The sequence below is a fragment of the Pavona decussata genome, unplaced genomic scaffold, assembly GCF_977016875.1.
Source record: "Pavona decussata unplaced genomic scaffold, jaPavDecu1.1 SCAFFOLD_217, whole genome shotgun sequence".
Lineage (NCBI taxonomy): Eukaryota > Metazoa > Cnidaria > Anthozoa > Scleractinia > Agariciidae > Pavona > Pavona decussata.
Window position 1 is genome coordinate 1,786,721 of NW_028145622.1, and position 25,611 is coordinate 1,812,331.

At 40.5% G+C, this 25,611-nt stretch overlaps 2 protein-coding genes across 46 annotated transcripts in view; one reads left to right on the forward strand and one right to left on the reverse strand.

Annotated features, from left to right (window-relative positions):
* LOC146459758 (cubilin-like) overlaps window positions 1–25,611 on the forward strand; it is a 407,624-nt gene that overhangs the window by 162,526 nt on the left and 219,487 nt on the right. Inside the window, exons 1-2 of one of the 44 annotated variants that reach the window (XM_085088972.1) lie at window positions 17,843–17,907; window positions 25,559–25,609. The exons of 42 other annotated variants lie outside the window; for them this stretch is intronic. In XM_085088972.1, coding sequence (XP_084945098.1) covers window positions 25,564–25,609 — 46 coding nt within the window. In that variant the 5' untranslated portion in view covers window positions 17,843–17,907; window positions 25,559–25,563. Of the gene's footprint in view, window positions 1–17,842; window positions 17,908–25,558; window positions 25,610–25,611 lie in introns of those variants that run through there. One more of the 44 variants, XM_085088969.1, reaches the window with a different exon arrangement.
* LOC146459763 (oxidation resistance protein 1-like) overlaps window positions 1–25,611 on the reverse strand; it is a 354,795-nt gene that overhangs the window by 55,166 nt on the left and 274,018 nt on the right. The window lies entirely within an intron of this gene.

A 25,611-nucleotide genomic window follows, 5' to 3' on the forward strand; every position in this document is an offset into this window, starting at 1 on the left:
ATTTTTTTTTTTTTTTTTGCAACTTTCATACTTGGTAAAAGATTACAGCGGATTTCATTGCTGGGTATAGACCCGGATTTTTTTTTACATGATTCGTCAGCATGATTCGACGGTCATGATTCGACCGAGAGGTTACCAAGCTCATCGATGAACTCGCAAAATCAAGAAGGTTCTGCACGAAGACTTGAGGTGGCGGGTGATTTATGACCAATATTTGTACGGGAGCTCGATAAAGGAAACAGCCAATGTTCTTTTTACGAGAACCGCATTTGTTTCAAAAATCTGTAGATTGTATCGGCAACGTGGCGAGGTGAACCGAAAGAGAAGGAAAGGACGGCATTTGTTTTGTTTATGTTTGGTTTCTTGAACAATATATGCTAGCATAAACTTTTCTTGCCTGGTATTGGAACAGATAGAGGAAACAAAGTTTTAGAGGCGATGATAAGGAGCAACCTGGAACTCTATATAGATAAATACCAAGACTGGTTTCACGCCGATACAGGGACCCGGCTTAGCATTGCAACAATGTGTCGATCGATTCTGCGCCTTGGTTTTACGTACAAAAAGGCAAGTCCAGCTCATTATTTTGCGAGTTCATCGATGAGCTTGGTAATCTCTTGGTCGAATCATGACCGTCGAATCATGCTGTCGAATCATGTAAAAAAAAAATCCGGGTCTATGCACAGCAATGAAATCCGCTGTAATCTTAAACCTAGTATGTAAGTTGCAAAAAAAAAAAATAAAACAAAAATTCTCTACGTTCCGCAGGCTCCGCGGTTCCGCGGTCTGCAGTTCTGCAGATTAGTGCTATTCCTTTGTTTTAGAGTTTTCAATGCTTCGTTTTGCAACCTGTGGGAGGTGCGTCGTTTTTCCACTTTTAAGTGCATGATTTTCCAGCTTTGGGTATTCCTTTTTCGACTTTAAAGCATTTTGTGTTTCGAGTCCTTAGTGCTTGGTGCCCCCAATAAAAGAACTTTTTTTCGCCACCATAGAGTCCTAAAGTGATGAAGTCACAAAAACTAAATTTACGAAATTATGGGATTTGTTAGTATACTCGGAAAGAACATGATGAAAAATGTCTACTTGCCAAAAATCAGCATCTTATTGCGATTTGGGGGCGAGATATTAGCTCTGTTATGCCCCGATGACTCCATACAAATTAAATCCTTCTAATTTTGTCTCAGTTCGTTAGCGACCAATTGTACGCAAAGGATAATAATAAGAAACCACCGCTACTCGAGCTGCACTGAGAACAATGCAAAACTGAAAAGAGGCGACAGACTAATACAGGCTTCAAGTCTACTGACTTGTACTCTGGTATGAATTTTTACGCGCCCTAAAACTGACGTCCTTAATGGTTGCTTTTAGAATAGGGGTTGCGCTCAACTTTCGTTTGCGAGTGTGAAAAAAAACAAAACAACAACAACAACAACAACAACAGCCCCAGACCACTTCTGCTTTTCTTTTCTTTCTCTGGTGTTTAGTTTAGACCTCCATGGACAACACAGACGAATATATCAGGACCTTCAATATTGGTCTATTCATTGCCGATTTTCTTCTCAAGACAAGTCGAGTTTTAGAAGCAATTAAGTTGAGCAAGGAAGTTTTGATGCTCTTAAACAACACAACGGCCCAGGGAAACTTTGTCCCTGTATACATGGGCATATACACTGTAATGAGTATAGCATATGGTTATCTAAACGATCACACAAATGAGAAAGAATGTCTTACAAAACTTCTGGATATTCTTAGCCGCCTCGGCTTAAGAACCATAGAAGGCAAGGTAACCTGTCGCCTAGCAAAATTATATGAGCTTCAAAATAAATATAAGGAAGCAAAAGAACTTTATAAGAAGTCACTGAGCATCGCGTTAGAAACAGGCGACATAAACAATGAATCCACGTGTTATGGAAGCCTTGGATTTGTCCATTATTCCCTTTTCGAGCATGGAAAGGCTGAAGAATATCTAAGGAAAGCAATTTCGATAAGAAAAGAAATTGGCGACAAGAGAGGAGAAGCCGAGTGTTATGCAGACCTGGGACTTGTGTATTCTGGCGTCGGCGAACCTAGAAAAGGTCAAGAATATAAAAGGAAAGCACTTGAGATAGCGAAAAAAATTGGCGACAAAAGAATTGAAGCCAATTGTTATAGGCTCCTGGGAAATGAGTATTGTTTCCTCGGGGAACATGAAAAGATTGAAAAATATCAAATAAGGAAAGCATTTGAGGTTAGTAAAGAAATTGGTGACAAACAAGTGGAGTCCGCTTATTATCATCACCTGGCAATGTTTCACCAATCTCTCGGTGAGTATGCAAAAGCTGAAGAATATCAAAGGGAAGACCTTGCACTAACGAAAGCATCAAATGACAAACACGGAGAAGCCTGGTGTTATGGACTCCTGGGAAATACGTGTCTTTCGCTTGGTAAACGTTCTGAAGCTAAAGAGCATCACGAGAAAGCACTTGCCATGAGCAGAGAGATCGGTGACGTAGGTCTACAGGCTATGTGTCACTTTTTTCTTGCACGCAACGCCATGTCAGAAGGAAACGTAGTCCGCTCACATCATGATATCGTTTGGAATCTCCTTGCAGCCATTGACAAGTTTGAGAAAATGCGAAGCTTTCTTGGACACAGTGACCAATTCAAGGTAAACTTTTCAGACCAGCACAGCTTATGTTATCGTTTACTCATCGGAATGTTTTGCAGAAGTCGACAAACGAAAGAGGCTCTTTGTGTTCTAGAGCGTGAACGAGCCAGAAGTCTGGCAGACTTAATCTTGGGTCTGCAATCTGCTCAAAAACAAACATCAGCCGATCCGCCGTCGTGGGCTGATATTGAAAGGATCTTGAAGAAACAAAATAACTGCAGTTGTCTATACATTTCATATTATGGTCAAGATATGTTCTTGTGGGTCCTTGAAAGGAACAAACCAACACATTTTCGTGAAATTGACGTCAACGAATGTTTTGTCTCCAAGGCAATGAAAAAAGATGTTGATCAAGTTTTCAGTGAAGAAAGATTTAGAAGATTTAAAGTTCTCCCGCAAGAACACTGCGAAGACCGATCACTGTCGTCTCTGAAAGAAAGCGACTCAGCACTTGACCCAGCCAAGGAAGGAAGGTTGGCAGTTCACCGCCCAATAGAGGAAGAAGAAGAGGAAAACCTACAACCCCTTCCCACCCTAGCCGAGCGTTACAGAATGATCATCGCTCCTGTGGCTGACCTTCTTGACCAAGCTGAACTCATCATTGTTCCTGATCCCGCCTTGTACAAAGTCCCATTTGCAGCTTTAACGGATGAAAGTGGAAGTTACTTATCGGAGGATTACAGGATCCGAATTGCTCCTTCTCTAACGACTCTTGGGCTCATTCAGGACAGCCCAGCAGATTATCGCAGTCAGACCGGAGCACTGATAGTGGGCGAACCAGACGTAAGGGACGTGTCCTACAAAGGAAGGTTTGGGGTCCTTTGTCGTTTGCCCGCTGCAAAAGAGGAAGCGGAGATGATAGGAAAACTGATCGGAGTTAAGCCTTTGTTAGGAAAGCAAGCGACCAAGAAAGCGGTTCTTCAGAGCATACCCTCTGTAAGTCTGATTCATTTTGCTGCTCATGGTGATGCCGAAAGAGGAGAAATTGCTCTTGCTCCTCAATACCCCATTAACGGGATTCCAACCGAGAAAGACTACCTTTTGACAATGAGTGACATTTCAAAAGTTCAACTGCGTGCAAAACTTGTAGTACTCAGCTGTTGTCACAGCGCACAAGGACAGGTTAGAGCTGAGGGAGTTGTTGGAATCGCACGAGCTTTCTTAGGATCTGGTGCACGCTCAGTGTTAGCAGCCCTGTGGCCCCTACCAGACGAAGCAACAAAAACATTAATGAGTCGTTTCTATGAGCACCTTGTTCGTGGGGAAAGCGCCAGTGAATCTCTTCACCAGGCCATGAAGTGGATGAGAAATAACGGCTATTCTTATGTGAGGGACTGCATCGCCCAGAATGCTATTTTCTTTGGCGACATGTACTTGCAGTGCCCAGTTTATCAACGGGCGGCATAATAATTTGCGTATGTGGAACTACTCGGCTGTAATTGGTCAACAGGTCAAGTTTTGGGAATACGTAAGTCCCTTTGCACATTTCAGCTGCTGTCAATCAAACGGTTGGACGCGCTAAGTAAATCCCAAGGTGGGATGAAGTTAACAATAGCGCTCTAATTAAAAGTGCGCCGCACTCTTTAAAAAGAATTTTATCAAAAAGTTCGCGTGCAACGAAATTTTTATTTAACTCGATGGAATCTGATGGTCAAGCGTCTGACTTCTCAAACCATAAGAACGCGTGGTTTTACAAACGGCGCTTTAATAAATCGACCTGCGATCAGAGGAAATTTTCCGCGTCGTTTTTCGTCTCACTTTTCGTTGGTTTTCGCGCGAACCTCGTCGAGAGAATGAAAAGCAAAAAAAAAAAATTGACCTGATCGTAGTTTCATAGCTAGTGTGATGTGCAAACCAGTTGTTTGAGTTGTTTAATCGGTGGAGGTCGGGCTAATGCTGGAAAATGTTAGTTTCTGAATTCGCCGCTTCTCCGCTGGCGCATCGCAGCATTTTCAGTAAAAATGTAAACACTTCAGTTTTCACTTTTGCCACCCAGATGTGCAACCAAAGTAGACTAAATAGACCCAATATTCTGAAGTAGTTTTATTCAGAGGAGGTAGTTTTAAAAGCCGGCAAAAAACGCCCGCCTCGAACATGCTTCCGCCTGAGGGAACATGACAATTATTCAAATTTGGATCCGTCTTGACTTATCAAATAATATAAAACCTTTAGTTTATTTCTATAGGTTCAGTTGCTAAAAACTGCTTTGTAGTCAACATGTCCAAGCGAGCGAGACATCCGATGGGCTACTACGAATCATTACTGAAAGATGTTCGCGATCGCGGCTGTAATTTAAAATACCGACCGAAGGTTAAGCCCACTGTTATGGGTGTTTACGAAGTTGAGCGAGTCGTCGCGAAAAGAGTTCGAGGAGGCAAAGCGGAGTTCTTTATCCAGTGGAAGAACTACTCTACGACTGAAAATACGTGGGAACCAGCCGAACATTTACCCGAAGATCTTATTGCTGCCTTCGAGAACAGGTCTGTCGAACCAGTTCGCGCCGATGAGTGCAGAGAGAGGCTCGCCCTTCTCTTCGAGAAGGGTTTAAAAGCTCCCCTGGCCTGCAACGAAACGATCACGATGCGACACGATGTACTGCGAGCGATCTTTCCTGGTTTGCCGTCAGACCTTCGTGGGACTCCGTACCCCGCCAGTGAAGAGGAGCTGGTGACAGCAGGCCTTAGTTCTTCCCTGAGGAAGTGTTTAACAGTGACGGGCGGTGGATGTTGCGTCAACGCGCCGGTCAACATAAAGCTCTCTCTCGGCAAGTCGCCTGCCTTCTTAGATGAGCAAGGCCGCAAAACATCTTCCCGCCCAGTGGAGAAAGTGCAGATAAAGTTTACGAAGAGTTACTTCGCCGGACGCATGCAGTGAACCAAATGCTGCTTAATTAAAACGGCTTCTTTAGAAGCCACCAACCGTAATAAAGTTAATGACCAATACATTTATTTTTGTTTCCACTGGTGAAACTTAGGGGTGGGAGTTAACGTCAAGTCCAGACAGGATTTTCTTGATAACAAATGCCTTTTTAATCACAGTTCCTTATATATACAATTGAATAGCTATCGCTCCATGTAAGATAATAAAACTTTCCCGGCATGACAATCACTGACTATGAACCTACGAAAAAAAAAACACACACAAAGTGAGCAGTCTTATTTTTCTTGTAGCGATTTCCTGATAAAATGTCACAGTGATAAAAAAAATTAGGTTTGTCTCTCGACTTAGCCACTCGCATTATAGCTGATATCCGTTTAAAATACGTTTTTGACGAATACTAAACAAAGATCAGTTATTTACCGGTATTATGGAGGGTCTCCAGCATCTCCTGGATGACTGGTTGATCTGCGACGAATTCTAAGGCATGCTTTACCATGCAATCCCTGGTAAAGGTGACAGATAACACTATGTGTAAAAAAGCAGGGTTGATCGGGGATTCAATGAGCTCTAAAAAGAGCTCCCGATCAACCTTCTGCATATCTTTTACGGACGACATCTTGACTTACGGTTTCTGATAGCGAACTGACTACCTCCTCGGCCGCATTCGAAATGTGAATAAAAGCACTATTGAAACAGTTTGCGTGTAGGTTGTCAATGGTTACACAATACCGCCTTTTCGGTACACTTGTGAGTAAAAAATCTTTTTTTTTTTAAACAGCCCGCAATTATCATTTAAGGTTATTTTAAATAATAAACGCAAAGCGCTGATTCTTTTTTTATCTTAACGTTAAGAGTGTAGAAACTGCCGGGGCCTAAGAATCGAAACTGTTGCTTCTTTAATCATTTTTATATTAGCCTTTAAACTGCTGTTTTCTTGTTCAGTCTCAACGCTTAATAGTCCCAAAGGGGTTCTATTGTTTGCGGAGGCGGAGCTTCGACTACATTTAAACTCTAGCGGGATATTCAAAATAGGTTCGTTCTATTCCCCTGAGAGTTTCTAAGGAGAGGGAAAGCAAGAACTTTGGTGGAAAAAAATCTAAAGTTGGAGTTTGCGACCACTTTGAACTATCAGTTTCATTTGAAACTTGGCGTAAAGCCGTCTCAAGCAATATACGGTCAAAGCCATATGCAAACTTTCTGATCAAGTACTCGAGCGAAGAAAAATTTAGCTTCGAAGTTTACTCTCGTACCAAAAATTCCTTGAAATAGACCAGATTCAAATAAAATTTGCGACTAGTTCTAATTGCGATAAAATCTCAGAAAAGATCTCGTATCTTCTACTGATGTGTCATCTTCAAAAGCCATATGCAAACTTTTACGAAACTTGGCTAATAAGCTTGTAATCGCGCAAAACACACATACTGTTTGCAGACGTCGGTCATTTTTTCTTATTGTCTGGACAGCTGGGATCATTATTCAGTTTGAATTTACGCGCGGGCGCCACATAAAAGCCCCGGATGTGTCGCGACATTGTGGGCGATGGGGCGCCCTTCATTCTGATTGGAGATAACGTGACGTTTGATTTTGGAAAGTAAAGGTTGGTTTGACCATTGAATTATATTTTTACGGGCGCTGAATGCATTATTTAATTAGAAAATTTTCCCATTCTGTTGGAAATGCTTATTGTTCTGTGACAATAGACCTAAAGGGTACATTGTTATACGGACAATTCTTTTAAAATACCGCAATCAGTTCCATTCATTCTAGACCTGCTTTTGAAAGAAAAATAAACAGAATAACATACTGATTCAGTTTATTCCAACAACAGAATAGTAAACAAAGAACACGATTAGTGGATATTCCTAATACGCCTTTTCCAGATTTAGTTGCAGGACCATTTGTGAATGTGAATATATGAAACATATATTTCGAACTGCGGATGAAAGATGAAAATAGCAGAAAGATCCTCACAGTTAGTACGCAACTTAAGCAGTTGCGAAAAGAAAGCCTGAAAAAATTTCAGGCTTTCTTTTCGCAACTTCTTAAGTTGCGTGCTAACTGCGAGGATCTTTCTGCTTTTTTCCAGACTATTTGTGCTGCATAATGCGTATGGGAGATCCAGGAAATAAGCTTCAAACTTTCCAGTCCAGTTACTGACTTTGCTATTCATTTCTGCTCATTTCTCATCCTTCATAGGCTATCAGCTGGCTTTCACGTCTTGATGTGAACCGAAAAGAATCAGTGTTGTTTTGTCAAAAACCGAAAGTCGACTTAAGGGCTAGCTCAATACGTTAGTGCAGTTGTTATTAGACCAACTGTTCGTTAAGAAAAACTACCTAATCCCTTAAATCCTGTTAAATCACTATGCCTTCCGATTTTGTTAGTTATGCACAAGGGTGTAGGTATATTGTCAAAAAAGCAGATTTTAACACTGAACCTAAAATTTGTTTTTTGTTTGTCAGTTGCAGGTGCCTCACCTTGTCCGAGGAATGCCTACCAAATTGCAACTTGGAAAGCGGACGTCAGTACATCTAACAGTAAACCAAAGTGGATTTTGAACACTCAATCACTTGGACTAAATGCATTAACTTAGTTATTGCTTTTAAAATCATTAAAGTTAGCGTGCTTTTCGTTGTCTGTTTGGAAAGTGACCTGCATCAAAAGCTAGTCAACAAGCACCTTTAACTTGGCCAGTACAGAATTGATAACCGTCTCTTTAGATTCAAAAAGACTCTTTTACTATCACAAGATGAGTTTATGCAAATCCTAAACCAAAGGACTGAGATACCGTAGAGAAATTATCCTGGGCGGCAGACTCTCTATAAAATATCAACAGGGGTAATCGTTCTACCCTTTAAAGAATCAAGAATGGGGTGTTAATTTGGTACCGCTAGCAATAGGAGTTCTCAAAATTCGCACAGTGGAAGTTATTGTTCTTACATCTTACAAGGTATATATATTAAAGGAAGAGGCAGTGCATTTTCAAACTTGCACAGGTGAATGTGTTTGTTAATCGTCAATCGTGCGAAAACAGTTCGTCGTGAATTGAATTCTACTTTTACTTTAAATTTCGATCACCATTGAGATTGTAATTATCGAATTTTACAGTTATCATTTAACAAAGAGGACAAATTAGTGTACATTTTAGGTGTAGTCGACGGGGTTATTCTTTTAGCCTCGTTTTATCAAATACAAGAAGCATAAAAGTATCTTGTTCATATAAAAAGTCAGGTTTGATTTAAGCTTTGGTTTTTGTTGCTCTTTCGGAATTGTTGCATTTGTTTGATATATTCGGTTCGTCGTTAGTAGATTTGAAGAGTCTGTCAAGAATTCTTTTCTAAGATTTTGTTTTTGTAAATATCGAATATTGCAGGTCTTATTTTATGAAGGACACAAATTAGTGAGATTTTAGATGGTTTAATTTTCGGTAAACGTTTTAACATTTAAAGAAAGGATGTCTTGCTCCATTATCAGAAACAAGGAGCACAAAGGCATTTTGTATATAAGTCAAGATGCTAAATAAAATGCCATCTAGTAACAGAGATACCTCATTAACGTTCTTTTGGTGCTGTTAGAGCTCCGTCTTCAAATAAAGGCCTCTTTAGTTCTACATAAACGCTTCTTTAAAAGAAGGGACAGCCCGAAAAGGTTACATGAAGCAAGTATTGGCTGTTTACAGGATGCGTAAGGAATACAAACTTTTCCACAACAAAACCAAACAATACCTGATACAAACTGATGTAAAACCAAGACGATTTTCCATTCTACCTAAAGTACATGAACCCGTTAATCCAGTACGACCTATTGTTCATTTTACAGCCATCCCACTGAACGCAGAATGATCCTATATCGTTCGCTATCACGTTCATCCTTTAGTTCATGAAATCGCTAATTACCCCCTCACTTATTATTACACTTTTAAAATGTTCCGTCATTATACCATAATATTCCACTAGAGCGTTTTTCAATTGAGCGTCGAAAAACCAAAACCAAAGTAATTACTCTGGCCAATCAGAACAGACGTAAACAGTACAATGAACCAATCAGAACTCGAAGCAAATACAGGTCACTGGTGCTAAGCGCGGGAAAACGCGTACGACAAAGGTGTGATTGGTTTGGGTTTTGTTTCTCATTGGTTGAGAACTTGAGTGGCGCGAATTTTGTTAACCAATCACAGAGCGTATAAAAGCAAAACCAAAGTAAACGCGCAGTCACTTTCGACACTCAACTGAAAATCGGTCTATAGAGACGGTATTAATGCTTGTGACCATTTTCTGTGTACTTTCTCTCACAACACCATTCCCACTAGCGCACGTTCTGACCCGATTTGCATGATTCTCACCATGAATAATTTCTTTTGGTGATAACCACTACATTCAAATCTGTTCACACTGCACTCGATCGGGGCAGTGCGGAAACCAGTTTGGTAAAAAGTGCTCTACTCACAGAACTGTCCTCCAATAGATTATAAGTAAGAACCAATCGAAATGCGTGTAGAATTCAACTTATTATATAAACACTTCTAGCCCTTAAAATGGCGTCAAAAAATGTTCAAAACTCAAGTGGAACTGCGAGCCGCAGGCAATTTGTTTCACTGCCAAGTTTTAGACATTTTATGGCGTCATGCTATGGTCTATAAGAATATAGACCATAGAAAAGTGACGTCTATTTGTTTTTTTACAATAACAAGGGAAAAAGTACGAGCGGAATTGGCTTTATTTTCAGCGCGAGCGTTACATCTGACGTCATTTTTATCGTGTGTACTCTTATAGACAAAAGCTATGAGCCAATCAGCGCGCGGAAATTTGGACAGTTATTGTAAAAATGACTTTATGTATGCATTTCGCACTGTAGCGCTAATTAGGGACACTATAAGTTCTTAGTTGGTTAATAAATACACAAATTGAACATGACATTTGTCAAGAATCCCAAATGGTAGGAGGCAAACCAGTCGGCGATTTACAAAGAGTGATCTTGAATTTGAAAACAGGGCTACTGTGAAACAAATGTTTGTGGTCAGAGAGGGACTTGAACCCGGGGCCTCCGGATCACAAGTTCGGCGCCCTCACCACTAGGCCGCGCCTCTTTCTTTCGTGAAAAAAGTCTGGCACTTGAGTGCAGGCGAACTGAAAGTGGTTGCACATACGCGCTTGTGCTGTAGTTAAAGACACCATTCAACGAAACAATTTGGCAACTAGACCTTGTTCAATTCTTTTATTCTAAAATTATTTCCTTTTCTTTCCTCTTATCAACATCCTCTTTAAATAATTATTTAATAAGTGATAGTAATTTAACTTGAAATATTAACATATCCACCACTAAACGTATATTCTTTGTTTACCTTATTTCATACCTGTTTACAGACTGCTGTTTATCTGTAAATTTCCAGCTACGAATACTATTACTCTGATTTTTTTCCCTTTACATTTATTTTTTTATTTATTTTTTTTTTTTGGTTAATGGGGCGACTGGACCTTCAACTCATCATACTTCGATTGTTGTTTAATGGTTTAGCGAAGAATTGAGAAAAAAAAAAGAAAGAAAGAAAGAAAAATATAAAATGAAAGAAAGAAAAACCGGTCACAACATTCATATGGTTTTCATCTGGTCCTTAATAACTTTCTAAAAATTGAGTAATTTGATTGATCAAAACAACGATGTGTGGCCCATAGGCGAGAAAACGAACGCGCCGTAAAAAGTAACAGATGAAAGAAATAACGAAGGTCAAACGAATATCACTCTGTATTTGTGATTTGCTGAACATTAAGTTTCTAAATGACATACCAACAAACCCTTCTCCCTCTTAAAACCTCGGTACACTAAAACTACAAAAAAGTGTATTTACAAGCCAACCTTACAGTGATCAAGAGGTATGTTTTCCTTACAATAACAATATGCTATCAAACTGATAAGAAATGAAAAAAAATTGAGAACAGAGAAAAATGTTAAAAGAATCTGAGAAAATTTTAATGCATTGTTGGTAGCAAGTGAAATCAAATCTTGCAATCAAGAAGACACCCTGCCAAGGTTGAAAATTGAAATTTAAAAGGCGAAGGCAAAAAGAAAAAAATTTTCAAACAGGTGCAACAAACTACTTTTAGGAAGAAAAGATTTTATCAAGAACACAAGTTACCTTGATCAAAATACACTCAACCTCCTTTATTGCGGACATCCTCGGGACAGCAAGTCAGTGCCCTTAATAGCAAGAGTCCGTATAAGCGGGAATATATTTCAGATAAACGGCTCTACTCTATTTTTGCCGGGGATTTAGCTGCTGTCCGTATTATCGAGGTGTCCGCAAGGCGACAGTGGACTGTAGTAAGGATGGGGGGGGGGGGGGGGGTATTCAAAAGGGATTACTCCAAGAAATAAGTAATGCCATGAATGGGCAACTTCATTTTTCAAACACCTTTCCTGGTGTGCAATTCATCCACTTTGGCTTCTTCACGACCTTTCCATCAGTCTATACGAACCGTATAATCACTACAAAATGCCAATTTAAGGCCTCCCCGAACTGACATCGTGTTTTACAATGGCTTATTTATCGTATTTTAAAACTGATTCAGTCTCACTGTCATATTTCACTTAATTAAAGTGTATTTTAGTCACCATGGAAGTGATATCACATAATGAGCACAGTCCCCCACGCTGAAACACAGTCAGCCCACGCTGAACCACATTACTAGTAATGACTTCACACCCATCCAATAGCACTGTCCGTAAGACAAAAGTAAACCATATGGGAGGGGTGGGGGTAATAAGGGGGTGGAGGTGGGGAGTCAGATGAACGTCCATGCCCCCAGTCCACTGCACAGGAAGTCCTCTTGTGCGGACAGCTGTTCATTGCTGTAGGATGAACTGGGATGACTGCAGCCGTGATACAGATCTCCATCTAACCAAAGACCGAAGTTTCCACTAGAAATACAGGACAAGAAAACAAGTCAGACGCCTTCAAAGTTGAGATGTATCACAAGTGTTGTTTGCAACAATAGCCTGTCGTTGTGCCAACAAAAGACTCCTTTACAGAAATATTTGAGATACACATTTTTAAAAACTTAAGAGGGCCCCAAATATCAAACATGCGCTAGGCTGTACATCCAGGGTTCATACATAGAGGATACTGTATGTCACGGTGGCGGAAAGGCATGAATTTTATTTTCGAGTGGTAAAAAACAATGTTCCGAACGAGCGTAGCAAGTACAATATTGTTTTAAACACTCGAAAATAAATTCATATCTCCGTGCCGCCGTACAATATCGTCCATTTATATATACGCCAAATTCAAGGTCGTTTTCTCTATTTTTATCAGACCATTCATTTCTTTATCCAGACTGACGGTCATCAGTCAAATTACACTCCCAGAACATGAACAATTTTGAGATTCGACTGGATAACAAAGGTTTCATTTAGCAATTAAGCACTTGTTGCAGCTAACTTTGAAATCTCAAGACATTTTTACCATTTTTCAGACTTTTATCTTTTTTTTCATACATTTTTCCAGGTTGGAAAAACTAGTTTGCAGATCAACGTTCACACTTTTTTTCAGGAATCCAAGAAGCTGTATGATCCCTGAACATGGGTTTAGTTCCCCTCTAGTCCTTCTTTTATTAACCCTTTAACCCCTAATATCATGGAACAAATTCTCCTATCTTTTCCCCATGACCGCGCTGACCTGGACACTAGTTTTGTCAACTTGAAAAACGTCTACCTCAACCCCATATCAAAAGTACGCGTCAAATGCATCCAGAAATCCGCTTCAATCTTCCCAGTGTTTCATTGGATTTTCAATCTTTTACTGAAAACCTGTTTCTGGGTATGCTTTTGCTCATCCTGTGATATTATTTTATCATATTTGATTAAAAACAGTATGGATCGCGTCTCCAACGGAACATGAAAAGAAGAGGTGGGAAACGTGAAGGCACTCGGTGGAAGAAATCGCCTGCGTCGACTGAAATAACAATAAAAATCAATCAAAAACATTGGAGAACAAATCATTATGATATATATTTGGAAAATCGCATTTTCTCAACCTGGCGAAAGGTTCGTGCGGAGGGAATCTTCGTAAACGATTCGAACTTCGCGTCATGGCTTCTTGCTTTGGAGCTCAGACGAAGACAAGCTTCGGCACACAGTCGACAACCTTTAGTAGAGCCTTGTTTTCTACGGGTCAAGCAAGCGTTCTTGCGATGACATGGGTTTGGGTCCTAAATTTAGATAGTGGAGAAGCTGTAGAAACGAAATTATAAAAGCAAAATATATGATTGAAAGCAGAAATAAAGCTTACCGGTCGTTTCACTACACTGAAGCGGGGTATTCCCTAGTTAAGCCCAGTCGATTCACTACGTTTTAAAATTGACATATTCTGTAATATTTGAACTCAGTTTGCTTCTCATACAAACACTGTGAAACGTAGAAACTGCTAAGATAATTTTTCACACGACCGGATATCAAATGATCCTTCGACTTCAGAGGTATTCGTTGACGTTTGGCTTTCCCTGGACAAGTCCATCAGTAAATTCTCCATGCGGTATCAAGGAAATGAGTGTTCTAATATGACATTAGGTCTATAATCACTATAACAATTTTGACGGGCAAATACTTCGACTCGACAAAATTTGCTTAGATTTTTCAAAGGATGCGCTTCTCAGTGCGAGACGTGCGATGAAGTGTGATATGCGAATCAGCACAGAAATGGTATCTAATGCGCATGTGCACCAGGTGACTGTGTCCCTTTAAACTCTCCTGTAAATACTGAGCCATTTATAATTATTTGCAACTGTCCACTAGGGGCTTCAGTACTGCTAAGCATGTTTTCTATTGTTGATATGATACACACCCAAAGCCAACTTCACCAAGCATCCCTCACCACATTAAACAATATTTTGTTGATACTTTGTCATGGCGAGCAGTGAAACTGATTTACATGTATGTTAATGCTGATAGGAATGAACAAATTCTGTCGACGAGGCCGTAGGCCGAGTTGGCTAAAAACATGGGGCGATATTTCGCAAGATTGAGCAGGATAATTGTTTTATTATTCAATACATTGATAACATAGCACAGGTTAAGAATAGCAGAAAAGCTAGGGGCGATCTTTATTTGTCAAAAAAGAAACTTGTAACATTTTCCCGCGCGCGGGCCGGCATGAATGAAAGCGGCAGCTTTGTCCAAGTTTGAATGAAATCGAGAGCGTTTTGAATCAAATTAAAAAATTGAGTAGTCGTCTAATGCAATAATCACTCCGGCAAAATTTTCCGAAAATTTCAAGCCTCAAAAGCTAAAACCAAACAGTATTTTGACGTTACGAAGGATTAGTTTGGTCAGCCGGGCAGAGCTGAACAGACCGGAAAAGCTTTTTTAACGATTTCCCGGGTGAGTGTTTCTTTGTTTACTACGCAAGCAATTTCACGATCTTTCAAGTGCCTTGTTGCTTGCAAGAACTCTGGAACGGTTTTTCAAGCAGCTCTGATGCTTCTGAGAATAATTGCTTTGTACTCTGTCTATCTTTTTGTCAACCAGAAAGATAAAATTTCTCGAGACACTTCAGTGCAAGCTCGGATTTCTCAGGTGGTTTTCTCCATCTCTTCAAGACGAGTCGAGATCTCTGGTTAACGGTTGCGAGAACCAATCTAAGGAATACATGCACTGTTTGTAATTTCTGAGCCCTAGAATACGGGACAATCCAAAAGTCTAGGGAAAAATATATCAAACGTTTTTGCTGAACTGTAATTTGTCAGTTCATAACCAGAAAGGTAAGCAGTAAAAGTTTTTGCACTAACCATTACAATTCTTAACAGCAAACTTGGTTGTCTTCTTTGTGTACAATATAAAACAGCGTTATTAATATTTTGATGTACTTGCGAGGTCGTTACTTTTTGAAAGCGCTCTGCCATTTGATTTTTCTCCCCGACGCACGAAAACTACGTATATCGCAGGATATCCGTTATGTGCGGGCGACGTATATTGAGTTCACCATGACCATATTTGGGCAGTGTCATAATGTGTTGAATAATAAAACAGGCTGGCTGCAGAGGTAGGGTCAAATTTCATGGCTGGTCTCTTTCAAGTATCACTCCCCACTCCTTCCCCCCCCCCCCCCCCCTACTTTTCTCGCTCCCCTCACTCCCCTCTTGCCATGTAGGCTATTGGACATTGTCCACTGTTGCTTTTGTCAATTATAGGTTTAGTTGTTTTCTCTTACAAAGCTATTTTGTGATTTTGTAATTTTAAACCTATGTAGTTCACTCATTGTAATTTTGAACCTGTGTAATTCAGTTGTTTTGACTGCAAGATTTGTTTTTAAAAAAAAATGATCAATTATTTACGTTTAAGTTCAGTTAAGAGTATTATGAGGATATTTTAAGCTGTAATTTTAATTTAAGTAATGCTAGTTGTAGATTATGATATTTGCACATTTTAGAATTATAAATTTTTAATTTTTAAGTACAACCTGCACACCTATATGTGTCCCCAATTAGCTAACTATAGCTAGAACGACAAGAAGCGTTATTAAAGTGTATGTTATGTTTCATCTATCTATTTCCAGCTCTGCATACTTTAATCCATTGTATTTGTACCAGCCGTACAATATGAACATAGCCACTGATAGCGTTTTCTGAGGTAAGTTGTTGTTTAAAAACATTGTTTTTTATCAAATTCAGATTTGTATGTTCGCTGTCAGTCTCAGTGGGACTTACATTCAACTTAATTTGTTGGTCACGAGGGAAACAGTAAGTTTTCTTTTAAATTTTTTTCTAAATGTTTTTGTTTCTTTCAGATGTCGATAATCGAATATATATGATTCTGTTGCTGTTCAAAGCGGTGTCGAAAGTAATGTTGCGTTTGCTTTGGTTGTGCATTACAACGCTCTGTGACTGGTTAACAAACTCGTGCAACTTTCTTTACCAATGGGAATCCAAACCATAACCAATAGTGTTTGGCCGCACGCGTTTTCCCGCACTTGGCGCCAGTTCCATGTATTTGCTTTAAATTCTGATTGGCTTGTCGTGTTGTTTACATCTGTTGTGATTGGCCAGAGTAATTACTTTGGTTTTGGTTTTACGACACTCAATTGGAAACCGCTCAATTTAATCGTAATATAACGTTTATTTCCCGCTATTTTCCGTTTCTGTGAGACCTCTTTCACCAGACTTTCTGACCAGTCAGTCTCTCTACATCCGATTTGGAATGGAGCATGCCCTTAAAAGTGAGCAATTTTCTCCTTTAAACTCCTCATTTTACTTTCAAGTTTGAAATAATGTTGAAGCTGCAATGAACCATGAGTCTTCACTATGCTATTTCTGTGATGAAGGAAGGAAGGATCTTGCACATCGTGGGAAGGCAGGTACATGTAAGAGGCTTTTATTACTTTGGATTCTTAGTGTCACGAGATGTAAATAATATCATTCATTTGATGAACGAAGTATACATCAAATAAATAAGTGAAGTGACGTGAAGTGTCGTCCGAACCCTGAGTTAAATGATTCTACCTTTTTTGCAAGGTAGGGTAACTTTAAAGTGCAAGTAACCCCAATGCTTTTTCATCTGTATTATTACAAACAAACATAACACATGCTTCAGGCACCATACAATTCGCCTCCAATGATCAACAATTCTGCCTCTTTGCAACAACTTTGCATTCAAAGGTCCTTTGATGACATCACACGAAGACCCATTCTCCTTCTTGCGAGGCGGTAAACAAAAGAACCACTCAAAAAAAAAATTAAAGCTTTACGGGCCATAAAAATGTAAAGAAAACTGCTACGAAAAAGTTTCTTTCGTACAATTAATCACGACAATTAGGAGTTTTCGTTTAGCGAAAGAAAATTTGGGGGATAGTTGCACTTTAATGTGCTAACCATGATGTCGTGTTTCTTCGTGTTTCTCAGTTGAGTGGTTTCCATTTGTTGACTCGAAGCCGCTTGGCAAGTACGATGAATCATTGTTACCTTGGTATTATCTGAGAATGACAAGAGATTGCCATGGAAGGTGTTAGTCATCGTGGTTTGAAATCATCGCTGAAAGTAAGTAATCGTTTGTCGCACGATCAACACGTATGCCACATAATAGTGCGACAAATTGTTAATTAGAGCTGTCATGACAAAGGAAGTTGTTTCTTTTCTTAAGCGGTTTTTCATAGCCAATAATCGATGGCTATTTCACTATGTTTTGGCTACGAAAGACCTGATCACCGTGAGAAAAGTCATTAAAGGAAGTTGTTTCTCTTCTTAAGCGGTTTTCATAACCAATAGTCGATGGTTATTTCACTATGTTTTGTCTACGAAAGATCTGATCACGTGAGAAAAGTCAGATGAGCAGAAACTCATTAGGTTGGCTTCTCGACTCATAAACAACGATTACGAGTGTCTCAAAACAGAGAGGTAAGCAATAACTTTTTAGATGAGGAAATAACTATTTTTCCTCAGTTGCAAGAACTATTCGGTCTAGTTCACATGAACGCCGCTTGCACAACTGCTAACAGAAGCAGACAGGCTACATCAAATTAACGCAGACGAACCAATGCAAGCACTGAAGCGTAAGCACAAAATGAAAAAGGTTTTGATTCTTCGGTTCCCAGCACAATTATAATGGATGATCGTGGAGCAGTGGATGAGGTTAAGGTTACTTCGCCGATTCTTTTGGACCAAAAAAAACAAGATTTATTTGCCATTTCCCATTAGCACAAACCTATGCAATCAATCGTGATTTACATAATCGGGGCATACTTTTATACTTCTGTCTACGCAAAGGGAACCAGTTAATAACATTATGTCTGTGGCATTCCGCAAAGTGAATATAGTAAACAGCAAGAAATTCAGAAGCATTGAATGACGTTTCATTCTTATTTGTCAGTGTCAGATTGATAGCAAAACTGGTTTTCAGAAAACCTCATCGAAGGTCGTTGTTTTTTCTTAACATAAGTTTCCTTGACACTTGATTGATTAAATGATCGTCCGATGGCTATCAATAAGCGATTTAATCAGCTTGGAGGAAACACGCTGTAGGCTGAACTTGTGCTTTCGTTAAATTCGCTTTTCACGATGAAAAAAATTATAATAAAAATAAAACGGGAAAGGGTTAAATAACTGTGCAAGTGTTCGCGATGTGTATTGTGCTTTAATACTGGTGGCAAGGTTACACTTACATCCAATGGTCTCCGCCTCAACGAGTATCATTCGAGCTGAAATGAAAGGAAGAAAAAATTCATTAATATAACGTACACCACAGAACAAACAGACAAATGTTTTGATTTAGCTCCAAAGCAATCTCTTATGACAAAGATAACTTATTGTTTTCGGATATGACTCATGCAGATTACTTCATGTCAGATTCATGGTTGATCAATCGATCGTGCACTCTGATTAGTCACTTGTGCAACACTTGGCCAGTAGCTTATCATAAACAATGAGCAAGTCTAATCTTAATATCTTTTATCCAACATAGTTGTTCATGCTGTAATATTACCGTTTTTAATAGTTTTCATAGGATCTTTGTATTGCTCCATTTGACGTAGAAAGAACGCACTCCTAATAGCCTCCTTTCAAAAAGCTTGAATGCAAGACCCAGTGGACACAACTTGAACAGAAATGAATAAACATGATTATTCAGTTTCCTTTGTCATTAAAGTTGAATTTTAATATATCGAAAGAAGCCTATTGCGTTTGGAGTCGAAATTGTGTGGGACAATCAACAAATCAATAGATCTTGGAACTCGTATCTGGCATTCCCCGCAGATTTTGCATGGGTGGGTAGCATTATCACCAACTTGGCAAAGGAGAAAGAGCCTGGGATCAAGATCATCGAACGCACTCCCTAATCTTTGATTGTAACTTTAGTTTATATTATATTGCTCGATGAACCTGTTGCTAACCTCAGCTCAAGCAACCAAAGGTTTGAATTAAGAAACTCCTTAACATTCAGTTGATAAAGGAACTTGCACGACGAGAGGAAATTTATGTAATAAACTGTTTGACTTCCTTCATCAAAAGAAAGTGTTCTTAAGTGTCACGTGACTTTCCTTGGCTGATGACGTCACGTAACTATAGTTTTTAAAAATGAGGAACATTTTAATGTAAACTAAAAACTTAAAAATTTGAAAACGTTTACATTAAAATGTTTAGTGCAAGTGTGCCTATGTAAGTCCGCTTTTTGAGATCGTACCTCGCATTTGCCTTTTAAGGAATTTTGATATTTATCTAGCCTGCGAGCAAGCTCTCTTGGGGGTGGGGGGCGGGAGGGGAAAGAGGAGAGAGCTTGCAACGATGTCTCAGGAATTTGAATGCCGCCCCCAATACTCCCTGGTGTCCTAGCTGTCAGAGTTTGGCCAATCAGCGCAAACCGGAAACGATTGCAAACGTAAACAAACATGTGAAAGGTACAATGTTATCAGACACACTTCGAAAGACGGGAATGTCGGGAATCCTTGCTGACAAAAAATATAGTTTCTCTGATCGAGTATGCCTCCCGAGTGCCACAAAATATCAGAAAATTTAGTGAAGGATTTTTCTTAATTGTGAGGACACTAAAAGCCTATTGACCAAAAAGTCGAGGTCACAAATGTCGTCCCAACGGTCAAGCGAATCTTGCCGACTGCAGTGTCAACGGCACAAAACTACTGGACATAAAAAATGTCGAAAGCTGGACACAGTCCGGCCATGGAAAAAAGAAGCAGTGCAAGAAAAACGGAAGGATCTCAATTTTGCAGCCGGGTCTCCGAGAACGAGAACGCAATTCTCAATATCGACAATGTGGTTTCATTGGAACACTCAACTCGTGTGAAATTTGTGATGTTGTGAACGAGTAGCAAAGCAGACGTGAGAGTGCCAGATCAAAATGAAATCATTGCGCTTCTAAAAAACGTTACCCTAAGAAACTGGCAGTTCGCTGCTAACGCCGTACCGAAGCACTCGGAATTGAGTCAATATATTCAGAAAGCTTTAATTTGTGGCGTAAGCTGAAAGATGTTCATATTTTTTTCGGCTGAGCGAAACACCAAACAAAAGCTTAAATTTGGCTGACCTTGACTCCCCATCTGAAATATTGGCAATCGAAGCGGCAGGCATCCCCATTCTTCTTGCTTCTGCGATCCAGTAATCGATAATGATACTTTGCAATGGGCAAACAACTAACATTGCTTGATGTTAGACTTTAGACTTTTAATTGCTGCAAAAGGTTGAAATATCAAACTTGTCCCAAATCTCGTAGGTAAAACTGCAAGAACATCGCTACTTTGAAGTAAAGCATTGGCAGCTTGACTTTGCTTGGGTTTTAATTCCAGAAAAAACCTAAGTGATTTAGAGAAATTCTCGCAACCTTCACAAATAGAAACACCGCCACCATTTTTGTGTTGTCAACACGACGCACGCGAAGAGCAATGACGTAAACACCAAATTCAACATCCACCGATCAGCATTTTGCGTCGAAAAATTCAACGCAGAAATGAAAATTCCTGAGACATCGTTGCAAGCTCTCTCCTCTTTCCCCCTCCCGCCCCCCACCCCCAAGAGAGCTTGCTCGCAGGCTAACATTCATCATGTTACGTGACCCATTTACATTAATTTACCGTCACTGTTAGCACGTGGACATCAAAATCATTAAAAGAGGGGAATGATAAAGGCCTTTCCAGGTGTCATCGAAAAAGTAACAAAAAAATTGTGTTAGCTTTCTGTATCCCATTGACTAAAACTTAATAAAACAAACTGTGTAGGACCAATAAGAACACCAGTAATATACTGTTTCCCAATTTCGAGAAGAATAGATAACTACTTCCCTCCAAATAAAAATAAGCCAAATTATTAAGTGGGTCAATCCTTAATTTGTTTGAGAATGCGTACGGAAATAGAGCACATTCTATTTTTGGAGTCAATCTAATAAAACCGTGTTTTCATTTGTAATCTACAAGCTTGTGCGCCTGGTTATGCATCTCGTAGGTCGTGGGCTAGACCTTGCTTGGAGCTGGTCTAGAATGGAGGAGTAGGGCGCCTCCTTCTCTCCATTAGCCTGGGTGGATACCTTTGGCAAGTGTTAGTACACCCTTAGCCTTCCCTGACCACGGATACGGTCCCACTGCCTTGTTGGCGGCTAGGGATAGCCAAGGGCTAAGGCAGTAAACCCCGACAGAAAACCAGAGTGGAACCCCGTAAGGCAGCCTGATGGTATATCAGTGACGGCAACTCCTGCAGTCGACCTGGTCCCGAACGTACTGGCTACTCCTTTCCTTCGGACTCTAACAGCAAGACCGAGAGGGGGATTCTGGGACATGGGCAAACCAGTCTCTCCATACACACTACTCAGGCTAGCGCCTGGAGAGGCAACTTCAGCATGTCGCATGGCTCTGCTTGGCATTGAATCAAACCGGGTAGTGGTAGTTACCGGTTCCAAGTCATGGCTTGATTTGCATGGAGCCGGACGCCAGGGGTCACCCCAGACAGTGGGAGAGGCTGTTTAGCCGTATTGGATAACTACCGGCCCCTTAAACTGGACAGCCCCCAGGCAATAAGGTGCTTTCCCGTCATCGTTTACTTGGTTTGCTGGCTTAAGCAGGACTTAAGCCTGGAAATTGACTGACAAATGGAGTGCGACACTCTCGCCTAAAAATCAAGGGTCTACTAAAAGAAGGCCAGCTTTTACCCTTGGGAGCTGGAATGTTCGAGCGATGCTAACCGGACTGACCAAGGATATACGCGACACTGATTGACTTCGCAGGACAGCTGTCATCAGCAGAGAGTTGGATAGGCTCAACGCCGACATCGCCGCTTTACGGGAAACTTGCCTAGCTGGTTCTGGAAGCAAAAAGGAGTACACATTTGCCTGGCATAACAAAGCCGAAGACCAAGCTTGAGAGAATGCTGTCAGCAACAAGTTGATTCAGATGGTGGAGCCAGTTTCAACCAAGTCAGAGCGTCTCATGCACATGAGACCTAACACTGATTCAGGCACCACCAATTTGCTTTCTTCCTATGATACAACCTTGACTTCTAGCTCTGACGCTAAGGATGCCTTCTACAGCCAAGTTGATGAATCGTCAAGCATATCCCTAAGAACAAAGCACTGATTTTTCTTGGTGACTTCAATGCAAGAGTAGGCGATGACCGACCCCAACTGCCTAGATCATTTTGGTGCTAGCAATTGCAAAGAGAATGGGCAACGTCTGCTAGAGTTCTGTACTTACTATCGTCTTTGCATAATTACGAACACATTCTTTGCCATAAAGATGCGACATAGGTTCTCGTGGATGCATCCCAGATCCAAAAGCTGGCGTTAGATGGACCTCATCATCTCACGACGGGAGCATCACAAAAACGTTCGCATCACGCGAGCATTCCACAGTGCTGATTGCGACAGTGATCACTTCCTTGTCTGCATGAAGGCCCAGATGCGTGCAAAGAAATTTCATCGTGCCAAGGAACCTGCCAAATCACCCATCAATACTGCCGCCACTGCCATGCCTGAAAACGTCTCACTATTCAAGGACCAAACTCGAGGACTGCCAAAAGATCGATACAGATGATAACTGGCAACACATCGGGGACACGACACATGCTGCAGCACTGCAGGCTTTCGGTATGAAGGAACCCAAAAGCCAAGATTGGCTCAACACAAACATCGCGATCCTTCAACCTCTAATTGAAGAAAAGAAGGATGCCCTGCATAACTACCAGCGTACCCCTTCAAAATGCTACCTGGAAGCACTCCGCCAGGCCATAAGCCGTGTAGAAATGCAAGAACTGTGCCAACAACTACTGCATGAGTCTCTGTGCTGAGACCCAGTCCGCCGCTGACACAAGAGATATCAGGGGCTTGTTTGAGGGCATCAAGAAGGCAATTGGATCTACACAGTCAAAGTGCGCTCCACTGAAGACATCAACCGGGGAGGCCATTACTGACAGATAAAAGCTGATGTTATGCTGGGCGGAGCACCACGGTGAGCTCTATGGTGGCACGAACTTTCTCTCACCCTCTGCCCTCGACAAAACTTAGAGGCTTCTCTCACGTTGTCTGAGTTATATGACGTTCCCCCCCCCCAAAGAAGAACTCTCAAAGGCAATAGCGGACATATCATCTGGTAAGGCCCCAGGACAGGATGGCATCCTGACTGAAGTGTTCAAATGTGGTGGAAGCCATCTGCTTGATGCCCTCCATCAGCTGCTCTGCACGTGCTGGGATGAGGGATCAGTCTCACAGGAGACGAGAGACTCCACCAACACAACCCTGTACAAAAACAAGGGCGACCACAGCAACCGCAATAACTATCGTTACATCTCAGTACCATGCCTTGCTGGAAAGCTGTTTGCCCAAGAAGCACTACACCGCCTACAAAAGCTCGCTGAGATGGTGTACCCGGAATCCCAATGTGGTTTCCGCTCCAAGCGTTCGACAGTGGATATGATCTTCTTACTGAGGCAACTCCAGGTGTAGTGCCGAGAGCAACAACAGCCCCTTTTCATCGCATGTATCTAACAAAGGCCTTTGACTTGGTCAGTAGAACTGGGCTTTTCAAGGTCCTGCCATAATGAGTTGCTCTCCACAACTCTTAAGCTCCATCAAGCCATTTCATGATGGGACACGGGACACTGTGCAATATGATGGAAGCATGACAGAGGCATTCTGCATAAACAGTGGCGTGAAACAAGGCTGTGTACTGGCTCCAACACTCATCAGCATCTTATTTTCTGTCCTCCTGTAACACGCCTTCAGGTCAGCTGATGAAGGCATCCTGTTACGTACTCGATCTGACAGGAAACTCTTCAACCCTGCATGCCTTCTAACAACGACCAAAGGTCGCAGAGTAATGCTGCGCAACTTTCTCTTCGCTGAAGATGCTGCCCTTGTCGCACGCAGTGAAGAAAAGCCTCCTATTTGTTCCACTCCTTAACCTAGCTACTACATACAAAGTGCACATTTTATTGACTTGTAATAGTTAACACTTTCACTTTTACTTACCTTTTGTTATATAAAATGTTCGAGAGCCATGGAAATGCATTTAAAAATTAGCTTCCAATTGAAAGAAGCATCAATAAAGATTCCAAGCCAGTGAAATTAAACCGGTGACTTTGAAAATTGCGCGTTTTCACGAAAAGTGCAGAATAATTTCAATGGAAGACTACGGTATTAATCAATCAATTAATTAAATCTCTTAGTAGATACTTTATAATAATTCATTGCACTTAAATCTTACAAGTGCGCTCTTATTTATCAGCAATCATTGCTCTTAGAAAGAGAGGAGTCCCCTCTTCTGGGGGCCAGTTGCCAGTGATCTAGAGATATCCTGTGATGCTGTAGAAAAGATACCTTCCAATGGCCACCTCCTAGGAGCCAAGTATTTTTCATCCCGTCCGGGTGTAAGCCAGTAAGTCACTAGAGGGCACTAATGAAACTATCAAAAAATTTCATTAAGGAAGCATTTTATTTAAACACTTGACAATTTTTCTTAATACTTCTTATACAAAAGTAAATAACAGAAAAATGCAAACGAGAAAATGACAACATGTTCTTCTGAAAATGATTTGAGTCTGTGCAAAAACATAATTTTCGGACATTTAATTTCCGACTTCAAAATTGAAAGCTCAAAACAAAAATAAAATAAAACACTTCGATGACAACCTATTTGTAAAGATACCAAGTTTGTCGTAACATTTCCCAAAATATCGCCTTAACCACTCACTTTTAACTCAGCTTTGACTGAATTATGTCAAACGTGGTAAATTTGATCGACATCTAAGGCAGGCTTTAAGTGTTGTCAAACGTTTTTTTTTTTTTTGTTGTTCGTTTTTTGTTTTTGACTTGTGCAAAGGTACCTTTCATACGTTCCGAAAGGTATAACACCTTTGTTGTAAAAGTTGATGTAAATGACTTTTGTTCTACTATCACTATATGTCAAAGGTAGTCAGAGACGTTAGTCTTGCGTACCTTTGTTACACCTTTCGGATGCGAATCAAAGGTAATCATAACTAACTTTTCGTTTATCGGGTAAATTATGCTAACAAAACTTGTGACATGTTCTCTCTCAATCGAAATTTTTATTCCTGTTAGAGCGAATGGAGAAAAGGATTGTCATTCTGAGTTTGCTTATCCTGCTTTCCCGT